This window comes from Aethalodelphis obliquidens, unplaced genomic scaffold (genome assembly GCF_003676395.1).
Source record: "Aethalodelphis obliquidens isolate GAN/ISIS:26980383/991018 unplaced genomic scaffold, ASM367639v1 scaffold35, whole genome shotgun sequence".
In the NCBI taxonomy this organism is placed as follows: domain Eukaryota; kingdom Metazoa; phylum Chordata; class Mammalia; order Artiodactyla; family Delphinidae; genus Aethalodelphis; species Aethalodelphis obliquidens.
In genome coordinates, this window is record NW_020837979.1 from 13,850,856 (window position 1) to 13,871,196 (window position 20,341).

The window sequence follows — 20,341 nt, forward strand, 5'->3', positions numbered from 1 at the left end:
CAGAGTTCACAAAACAGTTTCACATCCTTTGTGCCACTGACCCCTGGATAGGTGGGCAGTCAGGCTGGCATCTCCCGGATACGACACTTGAGCAAGGCCACCCAGCTACGCAGGCCCCTGGGCAGAGACGAGACCAGCCTCAGAGTCCAGATTAGGTAGCTGCCCACCAAGGCCTTAGCAGGGAGGGGGGACCTCGGCCCATGCCCAGCCCTGCAGACGGGGAGACGAATGGCCCTGAAATTGTGATAAACTTATGTATATTTTGTCCTGCCAGAGCTGCCACCTCTCCAACCAAAACTGGGAAGAGAGGAGAAAGGAGTGAAGTACGGCGCCTGAGTAAAGCGCAGAAGAAACGCCCTCCGTAGCCCGAGCCTCAGCGTGTGAGGACCGGCCACCCGCGGCGACGTGGACGACAGGCTTTTTCCACTGCCGGGGTGAGGGGCAGCCGAGCTTCTGGGTCTCACGGGACAGCACTGGGGCAGGCAGTGAAAAAGGGGTGCCGGCACTGAGAAAGGAAAGGGGAAGCCCCCAGTCCCCTGCCCCTGCCCCGTGACCCCCCATGAGGTCACGCCCATCTGACACCTGGGAGGTGTCCCTCTCCCCACCTCCACCTGGCAGCCCTGGGCCTGACTCTCAGCTCCCCCTCAGGGGTCCAGGGGGTGTGAGGAAGGTGGCCAGGCCTTGCCCTCCCCTCCCCACCGCCGCCAATGCTGGCCTCCCAGCTGCCAGCCCTGCCCCAGCACAGCCCAAGGGCCCCACTCAGGCCACCCGGTGACTGCTCCCAGGAGGTGCCCAGATTCCAGGCAGACGTCTCCCAGAAGTTTCTGGCGGTGGCGGCGGTTCTTAAAAAAGGCTTCCTGTCATACTGCAATCAGCTGGGGCGCCAGGCGCTGAGCGTTTCATTAATGCCACTGCTCTCCCAGAGCGTCTCCGTGTTGCCTTCCGATGTGTTGATGGCAGTCTCCACGCTCTCTCTGCCCCCGACCCTCCCTCGGGTTGACGACTTTCTGCTGCCCTGCCCACACTGTGCCCTCCCGGGTACCTTCTTTCTGCCCCGTCTCCTCCAGCCCGGGTTTTATGACAACAGTCACTTCTAACCGCCTCCCATTTTAAGAGCTTTGAGAAGGAAAAACAGTTCGGCAGCGTCCAGGATACCTAATTAGGTGGCCTTCAGGCACCTTAGAGGAGGAAGAAAAGTCACAACTGGTGCAAGAAGGGGAAGAAACACCATTAAAAGAAAACAAGGGGAAACCAAATAAAGAGCGGAGATAAAGAGCCGGGAGAAAACAGCGGCGCCTGAGAAACACGGATTCCAGCCGCCAACTTTTACGGCGTCCAGCCCTGTTATTCATAAGCGAGTTTCCTCTCTCACAAAGGACCTTTTGCACGGTTTTCCCTGCTGCCTCCAAACCAGCTGCTTGTGCTGTTGTATCCTGAGTGATGATGAGGCTCTGAAAGGGTTTTTTGGGAACAGATGGCCAGGGGAGAGCTGGGGAATGTGCCAGCAGAGCGCTGGGCGGGCTGCCAGGGCCTGCGGTGACTGAGTGCTTGGGCTTCCAGCTCGCGTGCTTTCCCTGCCCTCTGCCCTCCGTGGCGCCAGCAGGCCTTCCCAGCGAGCGCTCGGAACATCTGGAGTCTGGGGCTGCCAGGAGGGGGGGCCGCGGCGGCCGGGCGGGGGACCCTCTGTTCCAGCGGAGCTCCCAGGGCCTCGCCACCAGGCCCGCCTTGTGGAACAGCTAATCAAAACCATAGCGCCCGAATGGGAACCAGGCGCGCTCCCAGCTGCAGCCAGAGGCCGCCAGGGCGACTTAACCCCGTGTCAGGCCTCGCTGGCGGCGGCACTGGGGGCGGGGGGCTGCTGACACCACCACCCCCACCGGCCCGGCCCACCCCTTGCCACCCCCAGCGGTCTGTGGGCTCCCCGCGGCTCAATGGAGCCTGCAAGCGCCACAGCCTGGCTGCTTACATAAGAGCTGCTGCTCCTGACAAGGCCCTGCACCCGCATTTGCTGGGGGTCTCCGGGCTCAGGCCACCCTGCTGGGCGGTATGTGAGCTTCAGGGCCCGGGCGCGGCTGAAGAGCTCGGAGTTTGGAACCAAAGAGACACGGGCTCAAAGCAGCTCCACCACTTCCTCGCTGCATGGCCTTGGGCAAGCTACTGCCCTTCTCTTGGCCTCAGTTTCCCCTCCGTGCAATGGGGAAGTGGTGCTAACTTGTGGGGTCAGCATAAAGGGTAGAGATAAAGTATGGGAGGTGCTCGGCACGCAACGGGCACCCCCTGTTCGGTCAGCGCGACTGTTGGTGAGAGTCTGTTTATTAGCATTATTACCACGTACAACCACACGTTATGCATGTTCTTTGGTATGAATCCGTGAACTTTGAAAGCCCAGGGATTTCTGGGCTGGCTAGGTGCTCGCCCCCCTTTAAGGATGCAGGGCCAGGGGGTTTGCCCCGAACGCCGGACAAACAGGAGTCCCCCATTCAGAATTATTTGCCCTTATCTGCCCTTTGTCTGGTCATTCATCCATTCCAGGCACTGCCCTTTGCTGAGATGATCCTTCCTGGGATTCCATATGAAGTTGTTACCTTGTGGCTGTAAATTCCTGAGATTTCCCTTCTGGCACTGAGAAAAGGCCAGCCCTGTCTCATACGGGATCTCCTTTAATCCTTCCAGCAAGGTGGCGAGGAAGGTTTATAAGCTCACACTTTACACACGAGAGAACGGGGGATCAGAGAAGTTAGGTAACACACCCAAGGTCACATGGGTAGGAAGTTCCAGTGCCGTGATTCAAACCCAGGTCTCCAGCGCCAAAGCCTACACTTCCCCTACTTCGTGGTCTTGCCAAGGGTCTCCCTGTTGTATGTGCCTTAAAGTTAAATGACAGCACCAGAGAGAACTGAAAGGAACTGTAGGGTTCTCTCAGCTCAACACCCACCTGTAGCATCCTGGACCACCGAGCCTCTGAAGGGGTTTCCAGAGGGGCACCCTGGCTCGAAGAGATGCCCTGGAGGTTAGAGCATCAGAGGGGACTTTGCACGTCTCTGACTTTCTGAGCAGGAGAGGTTGGTTCTTTCTCACTGTCCGAGACCCAAGTTTTCATTCATACACAGCATGGTGGGGAGAAGGGTGGGGTCTGTGAGTGCGTGTCAGCGGGGGAGAGGAGGAAGAGGTGAAGACAGTGTGAAAGGAGAGGGAAAAGCAGTGCCCCAGTCTCTCCCCCACCTCGGGACCACCCGGCGAACAGCAGAGGGGCCAAGTTCTGCGTTCCAAGGAAGCTAACCTGGGGGGCTCCCCAGCCCACGACCCCTCCATCCCAGTCCCTGCCAGCCGTGTGGACTAATGGTGTCAACCGAGAGAGGAGAAACGGCAGCTGAGAGAACACTCCGTGTTAGAACAAACAGCTGGCGACAAACGTCTATGTAATTGGAATGCCAGAAAAAATAAATTGCATCCATTTTTATGACAAGAAGGGAATTTAATGGTGGTTTCCCACCCACCCCCCTTCTTTCCCAGCATAGACGGACTCCATGGGTTTTGAAAGCACATGGTATTTAACTCAGTAACATGGCTCGGAGGATGTGGAAACAGGACCTCCTCTCACCACCCCATTTCCATGCGGGGGGCGGGACAGGGAAGTGATAGGAGCCCCGGGCACCTCTCCTACTGGCCAGTTCCTCGGGCCTCTGAGCCTAAGATTCACTGTTCCTGGGACAACGTCAGGATCCACCTTGAAGGGGTGGCGGGAGGAGTCAACGGGGTGATCTGTCAGAAGTACTAAGCACCCAGCACCACGCCTGGCGTGGGATCCAGGCTCTAAGAACGTCAGGGAGTATCAGGATTCTCCGGGTGCACTGCACTGGGGTCCCAACAGTCTCTGTGAGCAACTTTCAGATCTGTGTGAAATGCCCGTGATGGGCAGAGGGGAAGGGAGAGTAGACGCCTGTTGTCATTTAGACAGAAAAAGGAGCTGAGGTGACCTCAGTTCGGAAAGTCTGACCAGAAGGGGCCTTAGAAATCACTTCTGGGGTCAACTCACCTTACAGAAGTGGAGACCAAAGCCCCAGTGGGGGTGACTGTGTACGTGGCAGGTGGGGACAGAGACAGGACAGTGTCCCTCAGTGGGGACTCTGGGGATGCAGGAGACCCTGCACACGAGGGGCTGGATCCAGCCAGAGCAGGAGCTGGAGACTGCCTCACATACTCTGGGGCTCCGGAACAGACCACAGAGAGAGCAGGTGCCACCAGGTCCTGTCCGAGGCCTGGTTTCAACCACCCAGACAGAATCCTCTCGGCTCCCACTGACCCCCCAACCCAAAACCAATGTGCTACCTCAGCTGGCCCCCAGCACCAAAAGTACAGAAGTCTGCACCCAAGATGTTCTTCCCAACAGGGGTCCGGCTACCCTCGAACCTGCCATCACCACGAAAAGCCTCCCCTACCCAGAAAGCAGCAGGAAGAGAGAAGATGCGGTCGAGCTATGCCAGCCTCACTGCCTCCTCTGGCACTGGACCACCCACAGGGTGAGAAGCAGCCTCTGGCCTTGCAGAGCCAGCCTTCCCTGCCCAGCTGGCACACACGGCTACAGCCACAGCTCCGGGGTCACCAATCGGTGCCCAGGTGTCTGGTAGGGCCCTTAGCTCAGCGCACCGTAATGGACTTATCTCTCCCCCCACCCCACCCCCGCCAACCTGGGGCCTGTGAGAAACCTGGGGGCAGGAACCTACTGGCCATTTACCGCCAGGGCTTAAGCTATGCCATCAGTGTTAGTAGCTGCTGCCGCTGTCATTATTATTATTATCATTATTCACTGGAAGGCAGGGCCCTAGACTGTGGGAAACTGCTCGTCTCCTATCCCGCAGGCCCGGCAATGCCCACCCTGCCCAGGTGTGGAACAGTTCTGCTTCTCTTCCCTTCTTTCCTCCTCAGAAGCTCCCAGGAGTCGCTGCTTTAAAAACAGGAGCTGCGGAAACATGGCCCAGAGCCAGGTGCTTAATGTGCATTATCTCCGGCTGCAGCCGGAGCTCGAGCTGAGATCTGCAGAGCCCTTCCACTCCTCCCACCTGTCTCTCCGCTTGGCAGCCTCCGACGAGCCTCTCTGCACGACCAGGGCTTCCACACGGACCCTGGACCCTCAAAGTCACCTCCTGTGAGGTCCAGATATAGAGGACTCACCCGTCAAGGTCCCCACCCCCAGCAAGGAAGGGCTGAGACGGGCAAAAGGATGTGCCTGGGGCCTAGAGGGTAAGGAAAGATCACTTTAAATCCCACTCTTAACACAGGTCTGGAGGGACAAGGCAGCTCGTCAGGGAACACTGAGTACAGCCTGTCAAGGCGGTGTTCTGGAAAAGGGTCGCCCAGCCTCTGGGGCACATGAACGGTGAGAGAGCCGCGCTCCGTGGGACAGCTCAGAGCGCCATCAGTGGCACTGGTGGTGACCATTTATGAAAGACTTCCTTTCAGCTGGTCACTGACATCAGCATCATTTTCTAGTTTCTTCCTTTCTTTATCCTTCATTAGAATGTCAGCCTGACTCAGCCCCATCCCCAAACCCTCAGGCTGCCCTGAACGGCTGCAGGGGAGGGGCGACAGGGGCTTGATTCGAGACTCACATCCACCTGCCCCGTCCACAGGGACTAGGAGGGGCAAGCCCGCCCCATCGCAAACACCCGTCCCAGTGCCCACGTGCTGAGGATGGGATTCCCCAACACGGAGCTCACTGCCGCTGCTCGACAGACACTGAACGCATGAATGTATGAACAAATGAAGGAACGCGTCTCCAGGGACACCAGCTCCCTTGGTTCTGGTTAACAAAAGGATGGCCTCTCCCAGGCACTCAGGGCCACTGGGCGGGTCACTGAAGTCCATCCCTGAGGGCATCCCTGAAACTCACCTACCTGCGTGGTGACAGATGCAGGAAGGCACACACGCCAGGAGTGGGGTGGTGCTGTGATCCGCCAATCTACCAGGGCAGTTACAGGGCCCAAGAGGCCTCAGATGCCCCAGCAGCCCCAAGACCCTGTCCCATCCCTCCCTCTAAGTCCTCTGGGCAATGGTGGCTGTCCAGGCATGGTCCTCGGGAGATGGCAGCCTCAGGACAGCCCGCTCGGCAGGAAGGGCTCCAGGATGCAAGGGGCCCCTTGCCCTTCAGAGGTGAGGCAGGGCCTCTGCTTGCAGAGTCAGACTAGAAAGGGCCTTGGAAATCTCTGCTGTTTCCACCATCCCCGTTTATTGAGGAGAAAACTGAGGCAGGAAGAGGTAAAGAAATGGGTCCAAAATGATACAGCTAGTAGGCGGTGAGCCAGGCCTTGAACTCAGGGCTGTTTGATGCTCTTACCCACAATCTAACACCTCAGTCTCCCAATCTGGACAATGGGGAGGCTGGACCAGATAGTCTCTAAGGTGTCTTAGATTTGATGTGATTTCAGAGGAAGCCAAAAGCTCGTCTCTGCTGGGCATCGTCACCCCACCACCCCCCTTCTTCCCCCTCACCTCCCAAGCGTCTAGTTTCCTCCCCAGCCCAGGGCACTTGCTCCAATCAAAAAACAGGGAAGGAGGGGGACCCAGCACTCTGGCCTTTGGTGGCTGACGGGAGGACTTGGGGAGGGGGGAAGAGGGGCAGAGATGGGGGAAATGGCGCCTGCCCATCCACACCTCCGACCGACCACCACCGAACGCCAGGGGAAGTTCACCGAGAGTTTACAACCCTCCTTTGTCACCGAGCGCTGCATGGGGCCATCAATCACGCCCTTAATTTACCCGCGTCACCTTCCAGAGGAAAAGCCGCCCTGCAAGCAGCCAGTGGCGCTTCCTCTCTCACCCACTTGAGGAAGATTTCATCTAATTGGTCCACATTAAATCACTCCCAGGATCGCAACATGCCCTCACCGCAGCAGCGGCAGTGGCTGGCAGTGGGGACGTGCCGGGGCCCTCCCTGCTGTGGGCAGGAGAGTCCACAGAGGGCCTCCCTGGCTGGAAGCCTCTTGAAGGGGCCCCTGGGAAACCTGGAGAACCCAGAGAGGGGCCTCCTTGAAAGGGGGGCTGGGGGAGGAATGTCAGGGATGCGGGGAGGGGTCGGCCAGGAAGGAAGGAGGAGGTGGTAGGAAGGAATGAATGGAGGATGCCAGAGCCACTTGGCTACCCCCCCCCAACTCCCCATCCCTGGATGTCCAGGGGAGCCAGCCATCTCTAACCACCTCTACCCTCTTCATGGATGCAGACTGGCTCCCACCCTCTGTCTCTCTCCCTCTAGCCTCGTGGGCACAGAGATCCAGAGGGTTGCCATGAGCCTTGCTCTGCGCAGCCTGGCAATGACCCCCAACTGGAAATGCTGGAAGCCTAGGCCATCTGGGAAGCGTAGCTGTGCCCGACACCTTTCCTCCCGCCCATATTTCTCCAAACACATCAGGCTTTGTACAGGCTGTTCCCTCTGCCTCAGATACTGTTCCTGCTTCATCTGCCCGGTGACCTCCTTGTTGTCCAGCTCAAACACCACTTACACAAAGATGACCTTTCCAACTCCCTTGGGCAGGAGAGGTCACCTGTCCCTTCTCTGCCTGGCCTTCCCCTGCCCCAGCACAGGCCTCCAGTGCCTCCTTTCCTACACTCTTCTGCCCTTATCCACGGGCAGGAGGGTCTCTGAGCATCCTGTGAGCTGCAGGGGTGCTGTGACCATACGTGTATCATTTTTATACCCCTGCCCGGCAAGCGCGGCACATGGCTGGGGCTCAGCAAATCTCTTCAGAACGAACGAATGAATATCGCGTGCCTTAACGCGCGGCCTCAGGTAACCCACAGGCCAAGTCACATTACCAAAACACACTAGAGGGCTCTCCTGGGCTGTTACCAGTTCAGGAGATCTCACCCTGATAGGACATCCATCAGGGGTCGCATGGGGGATTCATCCTAAGAGCACGTAAGGCCAGAAAGAGTTTCAGAGAGAAGCTGTCCTCCTCAGTTAAGTGATGAACACACGCAGGCCCAGGGTGACTGTCCCAGGTACCCAGCAGCCCCGTTCCCAGGAGCAGAGTCACACACAGTCCCAGGGGTCTGAGGAGCCCTGAAGCTGGCGCCAACCCCAGCAAAGCTCCTAAGGGCCGAGCTCACCGGTCCCTCTGGAAGCCCAAGCTCCCGTCCCCACCTCTCTGTCTTCCCGGGAGGCTGCCGCCTGCGTGGCTGGCACGTACCTTGCGCTTCTTGGCACGGCCCTCGGCCTGCAGGGTGCGGGTGCAGCGCTGCACACACTCGGAGAAGCTGAGGTTGCTGTGGTCGGCGCTGTAGTCCAGGTCGGCCAGCCGCGCCAGGGACAGGATGTAGTTACAGGCGATCCTCAGGATGGCCAGCTTGGACAGCTTCTGCCCATATGAGTAGCATGGCACCTGGAGGGTGAGAAGGCGTCAGGAGGGGCTGCCAGGGTCTCTGCTGAGAACGGCCTGGGGGCACCTCAGCCAGGCAGGTGCAGGGCCCCTCACACTGACACGCGCACCGCCGGACAGGGGACTGCAGGGCGGCAGAGGTGGCCCATCGAGTCCCTCAACCCGGATTTTATTCCCTGTTCTAAGCACCCGCTGTTTCCACACTCACCACCTTGGGAGGCATCCACGTTCCCACGTCACAGGGGAAGAAACCGAGACTTAGCTCTTGCCCGAACGTCAGTGCGCACGAAGCACAGTGAGTTCCCCCAGGACAGAGCTCCACCCCCCTCCCTCCCTGAGAAGGAATCTCTCAGAGAGAACCGATGTTTTTTAGCTCTGAGGGTCTATTTACTCATTCAGTGGCACTTGTCTTGCTGGGCACTTGGGGTCCGACCACAGATAATAACTCGGGTCTGCCATCAGAGAACTTACACTCAAGAGTGATGTTATAACGTCAGAGCAGAGTTAGGTGTCCGGGACTCTGGGAACAGACCAGAAGCAAAGTGTCAGTGCTCAGCTGGGGTCCCACACGTGATTGGCTTTCTTTTGCTTTTCTCTTTTTCCTTCCGCCCTCTGGACCTGGGGCGCTGCTGGGCATTGCAACAGGACAGCCCCAACCAGACTTGACAGCCTTGACGTTCATCACCAACTAGACACTCACTAATGGCACAGGGATTTGTATGCGTGAGGCGATGGGGTCTCTAACACTGTCCACCAATGCTCCTGCTGCTTGAGCAAAAAGCTACAAAGACTGCAGCAGAGTTCTGTGTCGTAACACGGAGACATCACCACAAAGTCCACCCGACAGGTGCTAACCAATACAGCTGCCCTGACGCGTCGTTCACCTAAATGGCCCAAACGTGCACTGCAGCCAAGGCTGCGGCATCCTCCTCTCTACGGCTCTCCAGGATCTACACGCAGCGTCCATCCCCACCACGGATACCTGGTACTAACCCTCAGCCCACAGAGAGTGGGGCGCCTTGCAGGGACCACTCAACAAGCACACCCGGCACTGTTCTGAACCAGCGGTTCTCAACCAGGGACAATGTCGTCCCTAAGGGGCAGCTGGCAATGTCTGCAGACACTCTTGATCGTCACCACCGGGGAGCAGGCGGGGAGGGGCTCCTGGCCTGCAGTGGGCAGAGGCCAGGGAAGCCGCTAAACATCGTACAGTGCTCAGGATCCTACGATGCCTCCACAGCAAAGAATGACTCAGCCCAAAACGCCAGCAGCGCTGTGGTCGAGAAAGCATGATCAAGAGAGCCGCTTCAGATGAGGACCCTAAACGCGTCAACATCTTGATCTCACGTTAAAGCTCACTTCGTCCAGCAGCTTTCCCTGACCTCCCACCCAACCCTACCCCGGGGACTAGGGCTGCCTCCCCTTGCTGGTGCTCTGATAGCCCGCCATCTGTCCTTAACTCCTGATTACTGGGACTCATTTAATGGTCAGTCTCTGTGTGAGCTGTCAGGGGAAGGCCTCTGTATGCAGAGCCTAGCCCTGGTCCTGCCCATCACCGGCCTCCAAAGGGTTTGTTGACTGAATGAACAAATGAACGCTCTCCCTCCATATCTATCAGGTGACTCCAGAAGGTTTAGAACTGGGTTCAAAAACCGTTCTCTCTCTCTCTCTCTCTCTCTCTCCTTTTCTTTTTGGCCACACCGCTCAGCTTGTAGGATCTTAGTTCCCGGACCTGAGATTGAACCCGCGCCCCCTACAGTGGAAGCATGGAGTCCTAACCACTGGACCGCCAGGGAATTCTCAAAATTCTCTGAGGATAAAGATTTAGTTATTTGGTGCAGAGGTGAAGCTCATACACCTTTTGGTCACCTGGGCTAACTCTTGGCTCTAGCTACAAACCCTGGGCAAGAGACATAACCGTTCTGAGCCTTGGTGTCCTTGTCATATTGCCAACAGGACTGACCACAGAGCGTGGTAAGGACTAAAGGAGATGGCATATGCGCCGCACATAGTAAGGCCTGATACAAGTCAGTGGCATTATTACGGTGGGTGTTGCAGAGGGTCTCTAAAGAGGGTCTCCAGAGAGGGTGAGAAGCAAGAGATCTGGAGCCAGGACATACTGCCTGCTCATCCCCCACCCCCTGGGGGTCCTGAGACCACAGGCTCGAGGTGAGGTTTGCTGTCACCTTTCAAAAATCCTCTAGCACACATATATATGGAATTTAAGAAAAAAAAAATGTCGTGAAGAACCTAGGGGTAAGACAGGAATAAAGACACAGACCTACTGGAGAACGGACTTGAGGATATGGAGAGGGGGAAGGGTAAGCTGTGACAAAGCGAGAGAAAGGCGTGGACATATATACACTACCAAACGTAGGGTAGATAGCTAGTGGGAAGCAGCCGCATGGCACAGGGAGATCAGCTCGGTGCTTTGTGACCACGTGGAGGGGTGGGATAGGGAGGGTGGGAGGGAGGGAGACGCAAGAGGGAAGAGATATGGGAACATATGTATATGTATAACTGATTCACTTTGTTATAAAGCAGAAACTAACACACCATTGTAAAGCAATTATACTCCAATAAAGATGTTAAAAAAAAAAAAATCCTCTAGCAGCCAAGGAGTTGCCCTTCACCAGGCCAGGAAACGCAGGGAGGGGCAGGGAGGTGACACAGGGACCACCAACTCCTGTGCATTCCCCTTCCCCATCCCAGTCCTGGCCACAGCTCCAAACCCATCTGAGAAAAGCCTGCAGAACAATGCACGTTGCCTGTTCTCATCCAGAGTCCAGAGAATCCTGCTTTATCAGCCTGAACAAATGAACAAGGTCTGTGGCACAGAAAAGTTCCCTGGGGCAGGGGCATGGGTCTCAGGGACCAGCCTAGCACCTCTGCCTCCCCTGCACCCAGGGAGGGAGTGCCTGCCTCGTGGAGGCTCTGGACACTGGGCACAGCTCTGTGACACAGGCCCTAGTGTGTTGTTACCCAGAGGCCATGCTGGGAGTTACCCAGCTCTTTGAGCCCTGGGCCCTGAGCAGCTGGGCTTCCCTGCCAGCAGGGAGCAGGGATCTTGGAAGGGATCTGCACATGGGGATCCAGGGTCATTGCGGGACGACCGAGCAACAGGTGAGGCCAAGGCTGACCTAGGGGCTCCCGTGCCAAGTTCTGATCCAGTTTTGCCCCAGATTTGTCACTCTGTCCCACTGCTTGTGTCAAAGTCCAGGTCTAACAAGAAAACCATCTATTGAGGGGGCTGCCCTTGTGGCGCAGTGGTTAAGAATCTGCCTGCCAATGCAGGGGACACAGGTTCAAGCCCTGATCCGGGAAGATCCCACTTGCCACGGAGCAACTAAGCCCATGCGCCACAGCTACTGAAGCCTGCACGCCTGGAGTCCATGCTCCGCAGCGGGAGAAGCCGCCGCAATGAGAGGCCCGTGCACCGCAGCAAAGAGTGGCCCCTGCTCGCCGCAACTAGAGAAAGCCCTACGTCACGCTGCAACGAAGACCCAATGCAGCCAAAAATAAATTAATTAAATAAATTAAGAAGCAACTGTGGAGTTTAAAAAAAAAAACCAACCCATCTATTGAGCTCTGGTTGTTTACCTGGCACCGTGGTCACTATTTACAGGTAGTTTCAGCCCATTGAAACTTTCCCCCAAATAAAGATTGTTACCCCATCTGCACATGAGGAAACAGAGAGGTGACATATTGGGCCCCAGGTCACTCAGCTAAGACCCGGTTGGAGCCAGAAGCTCGTGTGTTTATCGCCCAAGGAAGGCGGGCTCCCCAAGCCCCCACCAGGGGCTTGGCCACTGGGCTCCCCAAGCCCCCACCAGGGGCTTGGCCACTGGGCTCCCCAAGCCCCCACCAGGGGCTTGGCCACTGGGCTCCCCAAGCCCCACCAGGGGCTTGGCCACTGGGCTCTCCAAACTCCCACCACCAGCGGTGGTGATGCTGGTGCCCACGGCCCAGGATGCAGGAGCTGGGCCCCCAAAAGCCCAGCTCAGAGGCACCCTGGCCTATGAGGATCTGATTCTAGGAGGTTAAGGTAAGGCAGAAAGAGCTGGTCTGAATCCCAAACATCGGGGTGACTTTGGACAGGTAGCTTCACCTCTCTGAGCCTCAGTTTTCTTATCTGGAGAGCGGGAATAATGCCTGGGTACCCTGGATGACTGTTGGAACTACGTCATCCCCTTGCTGTTTCTTGTGATCTACTAAGGCCAGGCAGAGGGCTGGGTATTGTGAATATAATTCATCTTTCGACAGCGCCATGAGGTAGAAATGACGGCTTCCACTTTACAGAGAAGCATTTGATGCCCAGGGAGCGTTAAGAACTTCCTGTATCTCTCAGCTGATGAAAGATGAGCTGGGTCTTGAACACACACCTTACTTAGCTGGGCTCTTTCCAATCAGCCAGAAGCGATGGCTTGGGGGTTTGGATGAGCATCTATAGCCTATGGTGGGGAGGTGGGCAGCCCCCCCTTCTGAGCAGGGGATGGAGAGTCCTGGACTCCACGGGACCCCAGCCTTAGTGCATTACCTCTCTGAGCGTCCACAGCGTGGCCCAGAGCCCAGCCATCCCACCACCTGCCGGAGACCACACAGCAGTCATCTGCTCAGCCTGGGCAGGGGACAGAAGCCAAAGGAGGCAGCAGGGCTGCTCGGCTCCAGCTACCGACAGGCAGCAAATCTTCCTGTAAAGGAAAAGGACCTGCCTCACGCTCACCCCACAAGAATCGTTACGCTTCAGAGGAGCAGGTGCAGTATGGGGATTTTTCACCAGGTCCCAAGTGCCCCTAAAAGATTCCATCCCACCTACCCCAAGCTGGACCCTCTCCTGGCTCCAGCAAGTGGGAAAAGGCAGGAAGGGCACTGGCCTGGGATTCTGAGGACCTAGCTCTACTCCGGGCCATCCACGTGATCTTAGGTCCGCAACCATAGGGGACCTCAGTTTCCTCACCAATAAAATGGGCATCAGAATACCTGCTACCTCAGAATGGAATCGCCATGGGCAGATGTAGGGAGGCGCTACAGAGAAGCAAAGCCAGGAACCAACCAGCCAATGCAGGGGAGGCCTGGAAGCCCTCCACCCTCTTGCCTCTGTGCCAACTCCTACCCCACCCTTCAGACCCAGCCCAAGACGCCCACCAAGACTCCTGGACCCACACAGCTCCAACAACACTGCATCCCCGGCACACAGCCGAGCACTTGATCCCATCTGAAATTTTTCTCTGATCGGCTCATGTCAGTGAGTGCTGGCTCCCTGGGATGAAGCCGCTCTACACAGGCTGTTTAAGGTCCTTGTCAAGATCTATTTAAACAAAATCCCAACCTGCTACACAGCAACGAGGCTGGACCCTGAGAACCTGGGTCTGAGTGGTTAAGAGCCACGGCCCAGGGCCAGACAGGACAAATCCTGGTCACTCACTCCACCTCCGTAAGCATCCCCATCTGTGAAATGGGAAGGCGGCACGACAGGGCCAGGTAAGGCACCTCGCCCCGTGCAATGAGGCTAAACAAGCTACTGTCGTGGTGACTGTGGATGCGAGGGGGCAGGAGAGAGGCTTTTATCACCCTCTCCCATCTGGATGCAAGCAGGTCCGTCCCCCATTCCCTGAGGAAGGGGGTTCAGGTTGCAGTGGGGCCATGGGCCCCTGGCATCCTGTGGCATCTGAGACTGAGGGAGGTGCTGGGCTGGGGGTACCATCCTCATGCCCCCTCCTGGGCCATCCTGAGTTCACTTGCTGAGGATCCCCTGGGACACTCCAGGGGCAGCAGAGGAGGGGCCACTGGTGTGGTACTTCAGCAAGTCCTGAGGGCTCCTCCTTGCCGCCCCAGGCCTCTGCCTGGCTCGGCTGCCATTCCTCCATCAATGCTGAGAGGAAACCTGCAGCACACACACCAGATGCCCCAAGGGTGAGCACAGCCTGTGAACCAGAAGGTTCTGCGGGGGAGGCCGAGGCCCACAGCTCTGGCCCCTCCCCTCACCCGCCCAGCAAGGCCAGGCTTTCCCTTGGACCCTCTCCCACCCAGCCTGGAGCAGCCCTGCACATGGGCCAGGCCCAGCTATGCACACATGGCCTTCACGTGAGGCGGCGGGGGGGGCCCCGAGCAGCTGGGCTGGTGGCATGTGCTGCGGCCTGACCATCTGCCCCGCATACGCACCCCCTGGCCCCGCTGCCGGGGGCCTCCCTCTCCCCCACCTGCACTTCTCATGGCCAAGCGGCCCCCCACCCCATTCCCTTCCTGGTTGAGAGCATGACGGGTTGGACAACACAGAAGACTGTCTGGCTTCCCCCTGCTGGGGGTGGACAGCTCCCGGGTGGTCACCAGGCTGAAGAGCGGGGCCGTCAGGAGCCTGGGCCCTGGAGCGACTCGCTGACTCCGATTCGAATCCAGGCTCTGCAATGACAGTGGCACACAGCCACGCAGGCTGTGACTGCACCATGCCCGGGAGGGCGCCGGCACCCCGAAGCCTAGTGAATGGCAGGCCGGGGAGGCATGCAATGCAAACCCAGGAGGCCTCATGCGGTGGCCAAAGGCTGCGAGACCTCCACCAACTTGCAGAAGTTCCCTGAACCTCGGCCTCACCATCCGTGAAACAGGGGTGGGAATGAGGGCGGGGGGGTGGAAACGATACCTACTTCATTAAATGAACTAATACGCGTAACACGCTTAGCACACGACCCAGTACAAAGGAAGCATCTGATAAATGGCAGTTTCTATGATTCTTATTAAAATGATTACAGAATTCTTATTTCTACATCTGTCAAGGCCTTTGCCCAGCCCTGAGGACGTTGCAGACGTTCGAGAAATGTTCATTCCTCCTACGGCCCCCATTCCTTTCTTCATGCGCTCTCTGCAGAGAAGCGGTGTATGAGGTAAGCATTAACACCGTTTTCCAACTTTAGCAACTGAGGCTCAGAGAGGGAAAGTGACTTGTCCACGGTCACACAGAACGCATACAGCAGAGGTATAACTCAAACTCCGGCCTCCGGACTCCCCGCCCAGTGCTCTTTTCACCGTACCAGGAAGCTGCTCAGAGAAATGAAGCCCCAGACCAGAGCCACAGCCCCAGACCTGACCTCGGTGCGCAACAGCCATGGCCTCATTTCAGGAAAAACCATCCTTCTTCCTCACCCTCCTTTCCCAGGGTCCATTTCAGACAGTCAAGCCTACGCCTAGATCCAGAGTCACAGCCTGCCTGGATAAGGGCACACACACACACACGCACACGAGTGTGAGTGTGTATTCACGTGCGCACTTTCTACAGGTGGGATACTGAGGTCCAGAGGAGGAAGGAGTGCCTCTGAGACACAGGACTTTCCCCATCGGATGGAGGCTGTGATGTGGACATGGTGAGTGTGCCCTAGCGATACTTCTTTCCCTCGCAGACAATAGACCGGTGCCCACCAGCAGCCTTTTTGGGGAAGGGACAGATGGACTGGGCAAGGGGGGGAACAAACCAGAGGAGGCGCTTCTGATCACGCATTTGTGTGTGCTCTTGGGCACTAGTACTGATCGTGTGTATAGGTACAGCTGTTTGTACCTGTGTGTGTGTGTGTGTGTGCACACTTTCTCCCTGAATTTGTCCCTCTTATATAGAACTTCCGCACAAGAAGGGTGGAAGGGAAAGGAAACCACGATTAACCATCTCATCTCAGAGAGTCAGCCATGTGTACACCCACCTTCCGACTTAACAATACTGCGAGCGCAGGGCCCACAGCGCTGATACAGCTGACATTGTGAGAAGCATTTGGCCAGGCGGGCATTCCAGAAACTTCTGTCACCTTCCCTAACCCACTAGGTGATCTTGGAAGTGTTTCCTTCATTCTTTCTCCAGGCCCCAGTTTTCCATTCCATTAAATGGAAAGCTAATTCAATCGACAGGGATGTTAAGATCAAATAAGATGGAATTTATTACTGAAAGAAGTTAAAGCCACTGGACAAATGAGATGTAGTTGAACACACAGAGACCGTGAATACTTTCTCGGAACTGAAAGAGGCAGCTGGAGGAGTAAAAAGGACGCTGAACTGTCAGTTAAAGGACCTAGGTGCCAGCCCTGACCGTCCTCTCACCAGCTGTGATGCTCTGGGCACGTGGCCTCCCCAATCTGAGAGGGGTTGCCCTAGCTGCAAGGTGAGCAGGTGGACAGTCATCTCTCTGCCATCTCATCCTTCCATCCTGGGCGGTAGGTAGCAGGATGCCCTCCAGGCTGCCACCCTCTGACACAGAGCCACTGCCTGAGGGTGAAACTGAATTCTCCACTGGGCCCACTGCCCAAGGTCCCAACTGTCTATGACAGTTATCTGACTCCTCCACTCCACTCCACCTCACTGACCAATCATCTTACTCAAGCCCAAATGTGACACTTTGGCTCAAAAGTCATAGAAACTCTTTTCCCCAGGAGTTTAATTCCCTTCCCATGGATGGACACAGGCACCTTCCCTGCCCCACCCACAGGAGGAAGAGGAGAGTGTGTGATCCAAAAAGAAGATCATGTTTTCTGAAATCCTTTGTTGTTGGCTAAAGCCCAGAGAGGGTAAGTAACTTTCCTGAAGTCACACAGGAAGTCAGCTGCAGAGCAAGCAAAAATCCTGACCATTCAAACCAGTCACATCCACCCCCCCCAACCCTTCCCCATGCCCTGTGTGGGCTGGGGGCAGGGGGCACTTACCACACTCTTCTTAGATCTCCGCTCTGTGAAAATGCCCAGCCTAGAATCCCGGGGCAGTCTCAATCTTGTCTAAGTGGAATTGTAAAACTGCCACTCCCCACTATGGGTAACTCTTGGACAAATATTCTTTCCCATCGGCCCCAGAAGACAGTGTCTGGTGAGGACAGCCCCCACCTGCCCCAAACTAAGAAGCCCCTAACCCACCCAGAACTAGTTTCTGAAGATTCCCCAAACCAATCAGTCCCCTCAGCAGACCTGCCTGCTTCAGCATGCGGCGGGCGGCGAACGGCAGCAGTGGAGGGGATCTCCTGGAAAGGCCCTCTCCAGACAATTCCTGAGGCCGCCCCTGCAGAGGGGGCTCAGGCTTGTACCCCGGGTCCTTAAGGGACACCAGGAGCGAGGGGTGCAGAGCGCAGAAGCAACCTGAGTTCAGGGGCATCCCTGCTGGGAGGTGGGGGCTGAGGAGGTGCTGACAGGTTCCCGCGGGCTGCGGGACCCTTATGTTCTGGCAAAGCCAGGACCACCCCTCCGCAGCGTTCCGGGCCTCCAAGACCACGCCAAATTGCCAGAAGGGTAAGGGTTTTCCCCTTTCCCCGCCGGAGACAGATTCCCACATTGCCCCTCTCCACTCCCCACCGCGCCCAAGGGACCCCGGGAGACGAATATTCGCTGCCATAAAAGTGAACTATGAGGGGTGAAGTCAGACGCGCAGACAGGGTCACCCCAGGGGGGACGGGGGTGGCTGTAACCAGGGCGTGCCCGAGCCAGAGATCTCGAACCTTCACCCCGACTTTGCAGACTAAGAGCCGTACCAACGCTGTGGCAAAGGTCACTGCCCCAGGAGGACCCAAACCTGTCTGGGCCCTGGGGCCGACCGGGCGGGGACAACTTGCCGGTTACCCACGCCCTCATCCTCCCTAAAGTCCCCCAGCCACTTACCCACCCACTCCCGCAGTCATACCCGGGCGCAGTGAGGGTGTGTGGCTGGGAGCCGGTACCTGCTTCCTGAGCGCCTCGAAGGCTGCGCTGATGGTGTGCACCCTCGTCCGCTCCCTGGCGTTCGCCAGGAGCCTCCGGGTCTGCTGCAGGGCTTTGATCTCGGAGGAGGCGGCGGTAGCTTCGCCTGGCCGTTTCCTAGGCGACGCGGAGGAATCCGGGTGGTTATTGTAAATTACGTGTGAAATTGACGAGTAAGAACTTTCCCCAGGGCGCGTGGGGGGAGCCGGGCGCACTGAGGGCTCCGGGGGAGCAGGGGCCGCCGACGGCGTGGGGCGTGCTGGCGGTGCGCACAGCAAGATGCGGGGACGTAGGCCGGGCTCCCGGAAAGGCTGTGCCTCGGGACCCCCAGGTACCTGGCCCTGGGGCGCTGGAGGCGGCGGCGGTGGCGGCGGCGTGGGGAGTCCCGGCCCCACTGCGCCCAGGGCGAAGCCGCGTTTCCGCGCGTCCAAGACCTCAGGAGCCCGGGCGCCCCTGCGCTCCCCGGCCGTGTCCGCGCCCCCACCTGAAGGAACGGCCGGCGCCACCCGGGCTGGCACCGGGGCCGGGACCGGCTGCAGCCGCTGGGTCCTGTCCCGCAGCCCGTCGGTGGCGGCGGCGCCGTGCTCGGGCGCTTCCAAGTCCAATCGGAAAGTTTTATAGCCGTTCGCGCGCCGCGCCGGCTCCTTGCCTTTCCTCTTGAGCTTCTTGAGGCCGTTCAGCTCCTTCACACACACGGTCTTCCACGGCCCGTCCTCGAGAACCGGGATGTGCTTCATGGCGCGGGCAGAGCGCGCAAGGCAGGGGCGTGGGGCTGCCCGGGAAGCGCGCCCGCCGCGCTCGCTCTACACGCTGCGCGCCGGCTCTGCCCGGGCGGCCGCGGCGCTCAGCGCCTCGGAGTCTCCAGCTCTCCCCCTGCTCGCTCCCTCCCTCCCTCCTCCCTTTCTCCCCCTCGTCCGGGGCAGCTGCGCCGCCGGCTCCGCGAAGCCGCCAGGCTGTCCGTTCCCGGAGCGCTCAGAGTGTCATCTGAAGTCGCTGCCGCCGTGCCAGCATTTCTGGAGAACGCCCGCTGCGCTCCATCTGTGTTTGTTTAGCCTCAGTTTACACAGAAGCCCAATTCGCGAGATCAGTCAGCGCCGCCGCCCGGAGAGGAGGCAGCTCCCGCCGCAGCCTCCCCAGCCCCGGCCGCCCGAGCCGCGAGCGCCTTTAAAGAAACAGGAAGCATTTTTCAAAACAGCTGGGCTGCTGGCCGCCTCCTTTGTCCGCGTCCTCTCCACCTCCCCCCACTCCCATCCCTTCTGCCCAGAACCTGGTCCTCTGACTCTCCCTCCCCGCCCCCTCCTCAAGTCCGGGGCGCTTCTCTGTCCCCAGAGGACAGTCCGCTCCCGAGCACGTGCCCTCTAGGCCCTTCGGCCCTTCCCCAGATCAGAGCCGGGCCTTGTCTCCCTGGCCTTGCTGACCTCTCGGTGACGCAGCGTCGCCTTCCGCACCCAGCACCTCCACGTCCAGCCCTCCACCCCAGCTTGCCAATCGAGAAAGAAACAGAATGGCGACTTCTCCTGGGGGGCGGGGGTGGGGGTAGGTCGACGAGGGAAGGGAAAGGCTCTGGGGTTGCCCGAGACCCTCACTCCCCCTGCACCGCATCCCCATCCGCTCGGGTCACTTGCTGGAGCAGAGAGACCAGGAGCAGAAGGGCTAAGCGCCAGGCAAACTGAGGCTCTGAAAAGGAACGGGCTTTCCCACGGTCACGCAGCGAGTTAAAGAGGCCGAGCAGCGTGGAAGCTTTGGTTTTAGACGCAGCATCTGGGAGAATCTCAAGTCACCTCACCGCAGGTTGCCCGCTGCGTTGCTGTGGGGAATTCAGCCCCAGGCACATAGGGGGTACCAGTCAAATGGAAGCTTTGGTTATTATTAATAACAGGCAGAATAGCTTCTAGAGGCAGATTTCCTGGGTTCCAATGCCAGCTCTGCCACTTACAAACTGAGTGTCGTTGGGCAAGTCACTGAACCTCTCTGTGCCTCCCTTTCCCCATCTGTAGAATGGAAGTAACAATTGTACCTTCTTCCCGAGGTGTTGTGAAGATTAATTGAGCATATATGTGCAAAGCGTTCAGAGCTGCCTGGCACAAAGTGAGAGCTTTGCAGGTAGGTGCCCACTGTTATTGGCAGGGGACAGAGGTCGACTACCCAGACCTTCGGTCCCAGTGCCATCCCACTGGAGATTCTGGGGGAAAATAAAGAGCAAACTAGTGGGCCCTCACCCGAGCCCACCTCCCGGAGGCTGCCCTGAGGACCAGCACACGGTCCTTCACTCTTCGC

General features: G+C 58.1%; 1 protein-coding gene across 4 annotated transcripts in view; it reads right to left on the reverse strand.

The window, feature by feature from the left end:
• ATOH8 (atonal bHLH transcription factor 8) overlaps positions 1–19,254 on the reverse strand; it is a 34,826-nt gene extending 15,572 nt beyond the window's left edge. Inside the window, exons 1-3 of one of the 4 annotated variants that reach the window (XM_027129166.1) lie at positions 18,046–19,249; positions 8,184–8,375; positions 1,891–3,893 (exon numbers count right to left, since the gene is read on the reverse strand). In XM_027129166.1, coding sequence (XP_026984967.1) covers positions 3,888–3,893; positions 8,184–8,375; positions 18,046–18,801 — 954 coding nt within the window. In that variant the 5' untranslated portion in view covers positions 18,802–19,249 and the 3' untranslated portion in view covers positions 1,891–3,887. Of the gene's footprint in view, positions 1–1,890; positions 3,894–8,183; positions 8,376–18,008 lie in introns of those variants that run through there. The other 3 variants (XM_027129164.1, XM_027129165.1, XM_027129167.1) reach the window with 3 other exon arrangements.
• Positions 19,255–20,341: the final 1,087 nt, after the last annotated feature.